This window comes from Neovison vison, chromosome 8 (assembly GCF_020171115.1).
Source record: "Neovison vison isolate M4711 chromosome 8, ASM_NN_V1, whole genome shotgun sequence".
Taxonomy (NCBI): Eukaryota; Metazoa; Chordata; class Mammalia; order Carnivora; family Mustelidae; genus Neogale; species Neogale vison.
Window position 1 is genome coordinate 83,409,077 of NC_058098.1, and position 12,752 is coordinate 83,421,828.

Sequence of the window (12,752 nt, forward strand, 5' to 3'; positions counted from 1 at the left end):
CAATTAACACATCTGATTGTTGTTTCTGGTGCTACATTTTAATTCCTGAAAGTGCTAATGGCTAAACAGTGATCATTAACATTTAGAAGAGAAATCATGAAGTATGGCCATGTTAACAGGCAGGGGGAAAAAAATCACTGAAATTATGCCTCTTCACTCATTACTGGTTCCATAAAAATTAAACAGATAGTATGGAAAGAGCCTAGATGTCCATCAACAGATGAATGGATAAAGAAGATGTAGTATGTGTACACACACACACACACACACACACACACACACTATGGAATATTAAGTAGCCACCAAAAAACCTGAAATCTTGTCATTTGCAACAACATGGATGGAACCAGAGGGTACCATGCTAAGTGAAATAAGTTAATCAGAGAAAGACAATTATCATATGATCTCACTGATACGAGGAATTTGAGAAACAAGACAGAGGATCATAGGGGAGATGAAACCAGAGAGGGAGACAGACTATAAGAGACTAATTTCAGGAAACAAAGGGTTGCTGGAGTAGAGGGGGATGGGAGGGATGGGGTCACTGGGTGATGGACACTGGGGTGGGTATATGCTATGGTGAGCACTGTGAATTGTGTAAGACTGATGAATCACAGACCTGTACCGCTGAAACAAGGAATACATTGTATGTTAGTTAAAAAAAAGGAAAAAAGACAACCTACGATGCTATAATAAAAATTATGATTATGTTAAGAAAAAATTAAGCAGACAGGGCCACAAATTTAGTGACAAAAATTTCCATATGCTAAATGAATCAGTTATTCAACTATTTCTTTTTTTTTTTTTTTTTAAAGATTTTATTTATTTATTTGACAGAGAGATTACAAGTAGGCAGAGAGGCAGGCAGAGAGAGAGAGGAGCCTGCGGAGCAGAGAGCCGGATGTGGGACTCGATCCTAGGCCCCTGAGATCATGATCTGAGCTGAAGGCAGCGGCTTAACCCACTGAGCCACCCAGGCGCCCCTATTCAACTATTTCTAAGCATAATCAGTTTCAGAAGATAAAAGCATTAATATAACATTTTTTAAAAAACCCACTTGACTATACTGTAACTTGGAGACTTTGAAGCCTAACTTAAACATATTAAGGATTCACTGAAAGTACATAAAGAATTGCAATTTTTTCTTAAGGAGGGGAATGTCAGGAAATTAAGATGACATGATGGAAGAAAACAAAAACCCAAGTAGAAGCATGAAGTACGTTTGCCAAGAAATTATAAAAGCAGAGCAGAAGGCAAACTAAACAACAGTTCATTGTTTAAAAGGGTGAAAACTAGAATAACAAGCTAAGAAAAGTAACAGGAAACATACATTTGAACCCAGATAAACTAGGCTCACAGTAAAATTTACTTTGGGATAAAAATAAAACAAATTAAGTGATTCTGGTACATTCCCTTACTTTGTTTTAGGCTTTGCTTATGTTGTATGTAAAGAAAATTTGTATTTACTTTTACTGAGAATACCATGTTCATTGTATACACTAAGTGTATATAATCCACAACTGTGTTTTCTTTGGAGGAATAAAGAAATTATAATAGCATATTAAGAGTAACCTGTTGAAATAGAAAAATAACCAAGATATACATGAGCTAAAAATAAGATCACATACTAGTTATGTAATCAAATACTGTCATTTTTAATTCATAAATTATTTTCTCAATGTTTTACCAAATTGAAATAAGATTTATTACCGAAATTTAAAAACTTTCTTTAACAGTTTTAATATTGAAGTGAGGAAAACTGTACCTTAGCAGTGAAGACAGCCTGTCTTGCCTCAGGTATCATATAAAGTTGCTGAATAGTAGAAGCCAAGTAACAAGTAGCTCCAAGGTTAGTTAGGCCAACAAATCTACACTCTGCACGAACATCCTCATGGGGCCAGTAGTCCCATTTATAAGGTGCATGAGCTGCTGAAAAAAGAGGGAGGAAAAGATGCCCCCCCCATACAAACTATTAAACATAATGTATTTTGCTTTTACTAACAGCCACTACTCTCCTTTACTTTAGTTAATAAACATAAAACATGATATATGATAACTAAAACTAATGTAACACTGCATGCCAATACTCAAAAAAGAAATAAAATTAGTAAGAACACACAGAAAAACTAATTCATTCTCTAAAAATTCGACTGCCAATATTTAATTTTACTTGGCACTAAATGACTTAACAAAAAACTCCAAAATATTTCAGATACCTATAGTCCTTTACACCTATTTTTTTTTTTTTAAACAAATCCATGTCTACTCTTTTGACAATGTAGCAACAATAGCTTATAATGTTAAAAGTGTATGAAGAGTGATTCTTTCTATGGCCATAGCCTTCAAAATCTTTTTTCTGTTCATAAAACTGAGAAAAATCAAAAGGAAAAAAACGCTTACACTGCATGTGTTGTGCCATAACCCAGTTGTGTATTAGCCTGTAGTTCTCAACAGATCCCTTTACCATCTCTACTAACAAATCATAAGCAGCAGCTCTTGAAGAATGTGATTTGCACTTTGGCTGTTGTCTGTCTTTCAGACTAGGCAACAAAAACAGGAGATTGAAGATATCTCTTAAAAATTCCTGGAAAAAAGAGAAAGGCCAAGTATATTATCTAAGACTACACGTTAGTTATATTCTAAATATAATGAATACCTTATATAGAGTGAACTAGACTATATGACAATCTACAATTTACTAAAAGGCTATTTAAAAACTTAGAGCAGCATCATATACCCTCATCTGAAAGTCTTTCTCTTAAAGAAAACAGAATGGGTAGGGATCAACTTTACTCTTCCTTACCTCTTGGTAGCCAATAGGCTCATTCTTAGATTCCCATCCCTATTATCTTCCACTCCATTAAGTGACCAAAAGTTTTTGTTAAGGACTCCTATCTAGATTACCTTTGCCATTTATTTCCGTTTCCTCTTATTTCACTCATAACATTAACAGCAGCGGCAGCAGCATCAAAAGCACGGACTTACTCGTAATAAACAGTTACAGTGCCAGATACTACTCAAAGGCCCCCATACAAGAAAACAAAAAAGGCTAAGAACATTGCCTGGAGTCAGAGTTGGAAGAAGCCAGAGCCAGGATTTCAGACACCAAGCTCTTGATTTCTATCCCAGTGAAGTTCAAACTAAAGGTTTTTTCAAATGCAAGGTTTTACCATCCTAGATGTATTTTTTCTCTAAATTTGATCTGCCTGAGAAAGGGTCACCTTTCCCATTTGTTCTTTTTAATTGGTCCTTTGTTACTTTACCAAAGAGAGTTATTTCTCACACACCTCAAATACTATCACGGTACGTTGTTCTGGGTATAAAACCAGAATTCTGGTATACTGTGCATAAAGAGGTAATATAGTTAGAGACTAAAATGCTCTTATCCTTAGAATGGCTGGATTGTAAGGCTGGCCCCTGGCTGTCATGTGAAAATTTGAACAGTAAAGAGTTTGTTCCTCTGATATAAAACTTCTTCTAACAGAAGTGGCTCACTATGTCTTTTGTATTTGATTTATGCCGAATATCTGCTTTCCATCTGGGAGTCTGAAATTGCAGAGACTGTGGTCAGTTACACACGTACTATAAATGATAACCCCCACTTCACCCCACCTAAATCCCTGACTTGAGGCTCAACAGAGTTCCCCAACAGACCACACCTCACACGCTGTCACACTCATCGCTGGGAATTGAAATTAAGCACATCCTGTGCAATTCCAATAGAAGAGAAATCTTACAAGTATGTACCTAGTTTCCACCAGATTTGGCTGGGTGCTATCTTTTTCCGGTCTCTGATTTCATTTGTATTCTTTTGCTGTAACAAATCTTAGCCACTAGTACAACTATATGCTGAGTCCTTTTGAGTTTCTTCTAGTGAATCACTGAACCTGGGGATGGTCTTAGAAACCTCTGACACAGGTACCAAACGAAGGACAATTTGAAATATTTTTCCATTAGTAAACCTCATTATTGTCAAAGAAAGTACAAAGTCCTGACTTTGCAATGAAAAGTAAGTTTGGCTAAGAAATATGGAAAGTGAACAGTATACTTCATATAGCCAACAGACTGGTAAGTCTTTCTTGCCTTTTTGAGAACGCAGAGATTAGATAATGTGTATTGGAGATAAAAGATAACACACTTAACTTCAATTAGAAAATAAAGTAAAACTAAAAAAAAAAAGGAATTGGCTAATAACTAGTTTAAAATGAAGTATCTTGGGAGTACCTGGTTAATGTGAGGCCTGGTTAAGATTCTAACTCTCCTTGACTTCTGCCCCTCCCCCACTCTAGAAAAATAAAAAATAAATAAAATGAACTATCTTTGCCAATTATTTTAGATCCAGAAATTGAATGAGCTAAGTTTCCATCGCTCCAAAGCTTTGATAAAATATATTTAAAACCTATGATAAGATAAAAACACTTTATCATAAATATCAGGTTGGTAAAAGCAAAATGAAATGAACAATATTTTTATTTTCCTTACTGAGTTTACCAGAAAAGCAGGTATCTCTAAAGTAAAAGGACAACCTGTATATTAATATGTCCATTTTTAAAAATATTTATTTGAGAATCTCAAGCAAACTTCCCACTGAGCACAGAGTATGATACAGGGCTCAATCTCACGACCCTGAGATCAAGACCTGAGCAGAAACCAAAAGTCAGACACTCAACAGCTGAAACACTCAGGTCCACCACAATATGTCCATTTGATAAATAATGGTAAAACCATTTTAGTATACTTCACAGAAAGAAGAACCTCAAACTGCTGAGAATACTAAAAATAGTTTCTGAAAATAAATCAGTGTGATTTTTAACATGTAATTCCGAAGAAATTCACATTAAATAACATTGTTAAAATAAACTTCCATTTCCACTGTAAACATGTGAACAAAGTTTACATTTCCATTATGTACATAAGATTTCCCAGAATCCACATCTATAAAAATATAAAGTAGGAAAAGAATTAATGAACACATATTCGACCTTACTAACAAGTAATATCCACCTGTAACTATATGAATTCTAAAAGGCCCATCATTTTTGTTAATACATTTTCAACTAAATTTCATTTTAGTATTTTGTACTTCTCTGGCAAAACTTAAGGTATATTTGGACTTGCCTATGGTTCTGCAGAAGAGCACATGCCCTGGGTTATGAATCTCTGCTATTCCCGAATAAACCCATTTTTGCAGGTAAAATAACTGGCAGTTTTATTTTTTAAGGTTAACATTACTTGGTGATCAGAACTGCAATGCAAAGAAGACCCCCAACAATGTTGAGGCTGGTGAACAAAACATGCCAGTATCCACAGAGCCAAATGGGATCACTGCTTTCTCACTGACCTTGGTATCAGGCTTTGAGTCTTTTTTTTTTTTTTTTTTAAGATTTTATTTTATTTATTTGAGAGAGAGAGACAGTGAGAGAGAGCATGAGCGAGGAGAAGGTCAGAGGGAGAAGCAGACTCCCCATGGAGCTGGGAGCCCGATGTGGGACTCGATCCCGGGACTCCAGGATCACGCCCTGAGCCGGAGGCAGTCGTTTAACCAACTGCGCCATCCAGGCGTCCCAGGCTTTGAGTCTTTTAAGAAAAAGTCCCCTATGGGAATTTTTCACCTCCTTGGAGGATGACTTACAATGAGAACATGAACTTTGCCATCCCACAAGTTCACGAGAAGGAAATCTCTATAATCATGTAAAGCGACAACCATGATGAAACTTCAACCCAGATATAACAAAGACTACGAACTATGAATAAGATAAAGTTTCAGAGAAAAATGAGATATCCGAAACCCATTCTGTTCTTACCAATCAAACTGCAAAACAGACTCTATAAAAATATATCAAGAATACAGTTCCTTCTATTTTTGAGACTGAAAAAATGTAAACAGAAAGCTTGACAAAATTATTGCTATACACTGCCAACTATTTTTAACACTGTAAGATGGACTTTGGACATTTGATGAAGATACAAATTTCCTTCCATAAAATGTTACTAAATAGCTTTTGCTTAAAATCTGCTGTGTATATGAAAAAAAAAAAAAATAGAGTTTTTACTTAAAATCTGCTGTGTAGGGCACCTGGGTGGCTCAGTGGGTTAAAGCCTCTGCCTTCAGCTCAGGTCATGATCCCAGGGTCCTGGGATGGAGTCCCACATCGGGCTCTCTGATCAGCAGAGAGCCTGCTTTCCTTCCTCTCTCTCTCTGCCTACTTGTGATCTCTGTCAAATAAATACATAAAATCTTTAAAAAATAAAAATAAAAAAACATAAAAACTATGGATAAGCAAAAAAAAAAAAAAAAAAGAATTCTGGAAAAGAGGACAGAGAAAGAATATTAAATTTTTTAATATTTTCCAAATACAGACTTTTACAAATGAGAAGGAAAAAGACAAAAAATACACACTGATTATAAACAGAAAATTCACAAATAGCCAATACACACATAAAAAGACACTCATCTTCAACAGAAATCAAAGACATAAAACTAAAGCAAAAGTCTCCTTCACTTCGCCCTCCAGCCAGGGTAGCTGAGCGAGCCCAGCGGCCTCAGCTGTGAGCAGAGCGGCAGTAGCGGCCCCTCTCAGGAGACCACCAGATCACCTCTTCCTGTGGCCTCGCTAAGGTGACCTACGGACAGAGGTGCACACAGCCAATGTGTATTCCTCCATCATATGCTGACCTGGGCAAAGCTGCCAGAGATATTTTCAACAAAGGATTTGGTTTTGGTTTGGTGAAACTGGATGTGAAAACAAAGTCATGCAGTGGTGTGGAATTATCAACGTCTGGTTCATCTAATACAGAAACTGGTAATACTGGAACCTTGGAGACCAAATATAAATGGTGTGAGTATGGTCTGACTTTCACAGAAAAATGGAACACTGATAACACTCTGGGAACAAAAATCGTAATTGAAGACCAGATTTGTCAAGGTTTGAAACTGACATTTGATATCACCATCTCATCAAACACGGGAAAGAAAAGTGGTAAAATCAAGTCTCCTTATAAGAGGGAGTGTATAAACCTTGGTTGTGAAGTTGACTTTGATTTTGCTGGACCTGCAATCCATGGTTCAGCGGTCTTTGGTTACGAAGGCTGGCTTGCTGGGTACCAGATGACTTTATAGACTGTGTCAAATCAAAGCCGACAAGATAACTTTGCAGTGGGCTACAGGACTGGGGACTTCCAACTACACACTAATGTCAATGATGGGACAGAATTTGGAGGATCAATTTATCAAAAAGTATGTGAAGATCTCGACACTTCAGTAAACCTTGCTTGGACATCAGGTACCAACAGCACTCGCTTTGGCACTGCAGCCAAGTATCAGTTGGATCCCACTGCTTCCCTTTCTGCAAAAGTCAACAATTCTAGTTTAATTGGAGTGGGCTACACTCAAGACTCTGAGGCCTGGTGTCAGGCTTACACTGTCTGCTCTGGTAGACAGGAAGAGCATTAATGCTGAAGGCCACAAACTTGGGCTTGCCCTGGAGTTGGAGGCTTAATCCAACTGAAAGAAACCTCTGGGAATGGGTATCAGAAGATTTGTCCTTAATATATTTCCAGTGTGACCAGCAGGCTTCCCCCCCGCGCCCACCCCAAGAAGGTGTTCAAACAAAGGATGATCAAAACAAGAGCTGTATTTTAAATATTTAGGCAATCACTTTTTAACCAATTCAACTAGGAACCAGCTATCTATTTAGTTACCAATGCTGCAGTAGTGCAGTCACCTATACATTATTTAAATGTGCTTAACTGTTAAATGCGCTACCCACCAATAATGAAATAGACCTTTACGAAAACTGCGCAATTGTGTGCATGTTTGTTTTTATGTTCCTATTATTGAAAACTGCCATTGAACGAGATGGATCAGTGGAATTTTAAAGATGAGGTTAAAAATTTTTTGTTAAATTCAGCCATCCTCAGAATTACTTTTGGTATCCCCAAACATTACAGATTATGAATAAAAAGAAGTATACATTTAAAAAAAAAACCAAACCTAAAGTGAGACTGGTAAAGACTTCACATGTAAGGGATGTCTTAGATATTCCCTTCACATGTGGGGATATCAGAGAAACTGAGGTATTTGAGACATTCTAATATAGTACAGCTGGAGAATAAAAGGATAGATAAAATAATTTTGTGAACTAATATGATTAAAAATCAATCAAATTTACTTTTTTATTTTAAGATTTTATTTATTTATTTGACACAGAGAGAGAGATCACAGTAGGCAGAGAGGCAGGCAGAGAGAGGGGGAAGCAGGCTTCCGGGCAAGCAGGGAGTCCGATGTGGGGCTCGATCCCAGGACTCTGGGATCATGATCTGAGCCAAAGGCAGAGGCTTTAACCCACTGAGCCACCGAGGCGCCCCAATCAAATTTACTTTTAAGTATAGGAGTGTATAATGGGACAGGGTACAAAGATGATGTTCCCTGCAGTTGTGTTTTGTTTCTTTTACAACCAGTAACAACATAAATGTCAATAAAAAAGTTGTTTCTCGGGACGCCTGGGTGGCACAGTTGGTTGGACGACTGCCTTCGGCTCAGGGCGTGATCCTGGAGTCCTGGGATCGAGTCCCACATCAGGCTCCCAGCTCCATGGGGAGTCTGCTTCGCTCTCTGACCTTCTCCTCGCTCATGCTCTCTCTCACTGTCTCTCTCTCAAATAAATAAAAATTAAAAATCTTAAAAAAAAAAAAAAAAAAAAAAAAAAGTTGTTTCTCTTTATGTATTTTTTAAATAAAAAAAGCAGATCACAAAATGGTTATTATGTAATATAAATGATATACTTGAATATTTAATATATCCATGGAAACTCCTGGAAGGCCAATCATCACCCAAGCAGCATGGGAAATCAAACTATATGGGGATCTTCTCTTGGCACTATTTAAAAAGTAGTTCTTTTTTTGAAATGATTTTCACATTACAATATGTTACCAAAGGAATCAATATATTCATATCTCAGAATAAAAGCTATATACTGGCTTATGTAACATAATACTTCATCCAGCAAAAACTAAATCAATCAAATTATTCCCAGTGAGTATAGGAAAATTTAAAAAGGACATAGAAAAATAGCACAAAACGGGGGTTTGTCAAATAGGGGAAGAAGTACTTAAGACCGATAAACCTTATAATGTTTTTTTTTAAATTTTATTTATTTGACAGAGAGAGAGAGAGAGAGAAATCACAAGTAGGCAGAGAAGCAGGCAGAGAAAGAGGGGGAAGCAGGCTCCCTGCTGAGCAGACAGCCCGATGCCGAGCTTGATCCCAGGACCCCGGGATCATGACCTGAGTCGAAGGCAGAGGCTTTAACCCACTGAGCCACCCAGGTGCCCCAAGACCGATAAACCTTAACACAGATAAACCTTAAGTTTAACTCCAGAATCTCCAACTCTCTCCAACTCTCTCCAACTCTAAGCTCTTGAGGATTACCTTCCATCCTTTTGGTTATTCCAGTGTTTCCTACCACAAATTAGTTACCTCAAGAAAAAAAACTCTTTTTTTTTGGTTTCCAACCAAAACTAACTCCCTCAATGCGGGCTATTACAAAAGTGCTAATGGCAGGGGAAGTCACTTCATTCAAAGAGTAATTAGACATTTGTGGGTATAGAGTGCTTAGGTGTTATCAAATATTCAATATATTTCATGTCAAATGGGCTTTTTCTTTTCTTTTTTTTTTTTTTTAAGATTTTATTTATTTATTTGACAGACAGATCACAAGTAGGCAGAGAGGCAGGCAGAGAGAGAGGAGGAATGAGGCTCCCGCTGGCTGAGCAGAGAGCCCGATGCGGGGTTCGATCCCAAGACACTGGGATCATGACCCGAGCTGAAGGCAGAGGCTTTAACCCACTGAGCCACCCAGGCGCCCCATCAAATGGGCTTTTTCTTAAACATGAAACACAATCAGGTCCTCTAGGTCTACTTACTAATTCTGTGTAAATTACTAATTCAAAATATTCCACCCTACAGAAACTGTAGAGGAGGTTGTCTTTCTATGTACAAGTCATAGGAATTAAAATTGTTTCTGCATATAAGCTTAGCATTAATATTTCTAGGGTTCACTTTATTCAATGTTCATTTTTCCTATCAATAAAGTTCTAGCAAGTTTTATGCTTGCAAGTTTCAGAAAATTTAATATATCCCATACAATGCAACAACAACAAAAATTTCAATCATATTTCATATAGACATTTGGATGTCTTAATACCTACCTGTCCTTCTCTGGAAAACTTAAATGGTGGTTTGTGTTTAATAACACTTGTTGCAAGCCTTAGAAGTCCTGTAAGACCATCATCTTCTACATTACCATCTTGATGATCAAGGATCTCCCTGCTACAAAAAAGAGCACAAACAAAACAAGATAGTTCACATAATTATGTCTTTTATCCTTCCTCAATGATAAAATTGTCAATTTCACATCAAACTTTACCTTCGAATACAGTCAGCCAAATGCCGTGCCAAAGCATCTAAGTCGAGGAGTGTAGTCTTAATACAAAGAGAAAATACAAAATTCAAATACAGGTTTTTGTGTTTAGTACCCAGAGATTACTAAAATAAAAAACATCCTTCCCTTATAATTAATAAGAATTTGGTTTTCCCAAATTCATTAACATACTAATTAAATTATAAATAATACAGCTACTCTTTGATAATTATAAACTCATCATTGATAGTCCTTCAAAAAAGAATCCAGGGGGGTTGCCTGGATGGCTCAATTAGTTAAGTGCCTGCCTTTGGGTCATGTTCCCGGGATTCTAGGATCCATGGAACTCCTCATCGTATCGGGCTCCCTGCTCAGCGAGGAGTCTGCCTCTCCCTCTGCCTCACCCCCTGGTTTGCTCACTCTTTCTCAAATATGTAAATAAAATCTTTAAAAAGAATAAAGAAAAATCTAAGGAATGTCAGTAATAAATTATAATAGTCATAGTAATATATATAGAAGATATAAAGATTTCCTGTTTTATTTTCTCTGTAACAATTTTATTGAGATATGGTTCATATTAACAGTTAATTGACCCACGAAGATTTGTCTTTATCCCACCTTTAAACTAGGCTTTAAAAATAAATTTAAATGATTAAAAAATTTTAAAAATTAAAAAAATAAATTTAAAGGGGAGGTGATGCCTGGGTGACTCGATGATGATTATGATGATGATGTTGTTATTATTATTTTAATTTGAGAGAGAGAGAGAGAGAGAATGAGAGAGAGAGAGAACATGAGAGGGGAAAGGTCAGAGGGAGAAGCAGGCTCCCCACTGAGCAGGGAGCCTGATGCTGGATTCCACCCTGGGGCTCCATGATCATGACCTGAGCTGAAGGTAGTCTTTCAACCAACTGAGCCACCCAGGAGCCCTGGCCCAGTGATTATTAAGTTTAAGACTCTCAGGTTTTAGCTCAGGTCATGATCTCAAGGCTGTGAGATTAACCCATGCTGCACATGAAGCCTGCTTAACATTCTCTCTCTACCTCTCCCTCTGCCCCTCTTCCCACCTGCACCTACCTCACTGGTGTGTGTGCTCTTGCTCTCAAAAGAATAATTAAACACATTTAAAGGTATGGTTCCAGAAAATTTTAATTTTCATTATAACTGAGCAAATGAACATTTCACAAGATAAAACTTAAGAGGATTCTCAAAGAAACTCTGATCTCTAAGAAAAAATAATGTTGACTGGCAAGCAAGCAATATTAGATTCCTACCTTATTTTTTTATTTTTATTTTATTTTAAGATCTTATTTATTTGACAGAGAGAGAGAGAAGGCAAAGCAGCAGGCACAGAGAGAGGGGGAAGCAGGCTCCTCGCTGAGCAGACAGCCTGATGCAGGGCTCAATCCCAGGAACCTGGAATCATGACCTGAGCTGAAGGCAGAGGCTTACCACACTGAGCCACCAGGTGCCCCAGATTCCTACCTTAAATAGGTAACCCAAGGTTAAAAAAATACATATATCAATGTTTATTTGACACCAATGTTTATCTGACACCAATATTTCATGAAAAATCAAGTAAATTAAAACACACTCAGTATTTGTAATTATTTCTTAAATAAAAAGTACTTAAGAATTCAATTTGCACTGTTCCTTAAAAGTAAAAAGTACAAATACTTCAGGATTTTAAAAATGTAAGTGTATAAAATGCACTTGGATTAAAATACATTTAAGACTTTTAAAGTAATCTCTGCACCCATTGTGGAGCTTGAATTTACAACCCCCAAATCAAGAGCTGCATGCTGTACCGACTGAGCCAGGCAGGGACCCTTGGATTAAAAAACATTTAAAAGAGAGAAAATATTTCCTAAATATCTAAATGTATCTTCTTAAAGTATTTCTCATTTTTTGAAAACACTTAGATGCATTTCAGCTTACTCAATTTGTGAAGGAGAAAAAACTTATGTGGCAAGTTTGTTTTTGAAATTAACTTATTTTAAACAACTATTTGATAATATTTTAGTCTAAGAAAATTAGATCAGTAAATAAAGTTTCTTAACCTTAAAATAAATTCTATTTGAATTGCAATTTTATTTTACATATCCAAAACTCCAAACCTATATGCTATTACAGAACACTGTATATTTATATTTAAAGTCTAAATTTCACATTTCAAGTAACATTTTTTATCTAAAAATCTTACTCAGAAGAAATAGGAAATTACTTACAGGTACCAGATGAAGACATTTCAACAAAGGTCAAAGTAAAAAGAAGAAGGGAATTTAGAGCAAACAAAAAGGTCCAACTACAGTAAAATAATTATGGCATTTC

At 36.6% G+C, this 12,752-nt stretch overlaps 1 protein-coding gene and 1 pseudogene across 6 annotated transcripts in view; one reads left to right on the forward strand and one right to left on the reverse strand.

The window, feature by feature from the left end:
* The window catches only part of USP34 (ubiquitin specific peptidase 34), a 250,840-nt gene that overhangs the window by 64,035 nt on the left and 174,053 nt on the right, over nt 1-12,752 (reverse strand). For all 6 annotated transcript variants that reach the window (XM_044264036.1, XM_044264038.1, XM_044264037.1 and 3 more), the window contains 4 exons: nt 10,428-10,483; nt 10,210-10,330; nt 2,401-2,584; nt 1,766-1,926 (listed from right to left, as the gene is read on the reverse strand). In XM_044264036.1, coding sequence (XP_044119971.1) covers nt 1,766-1,926; nt 2,401-2,584; nt 10,210-10,330; nt 10,428-10,483 — 522 coding nt within the window. The remainder of the gene's footprint in view (nt 1-1,765; nt 1,927-2,400; nt 2,585-10,209; nt 10,331-10,427; nt 10,484-12,752) is intronic.
* LOC122916509 lies at nt 6,635-7,541 on the forward strand (annotated as a pseudogene).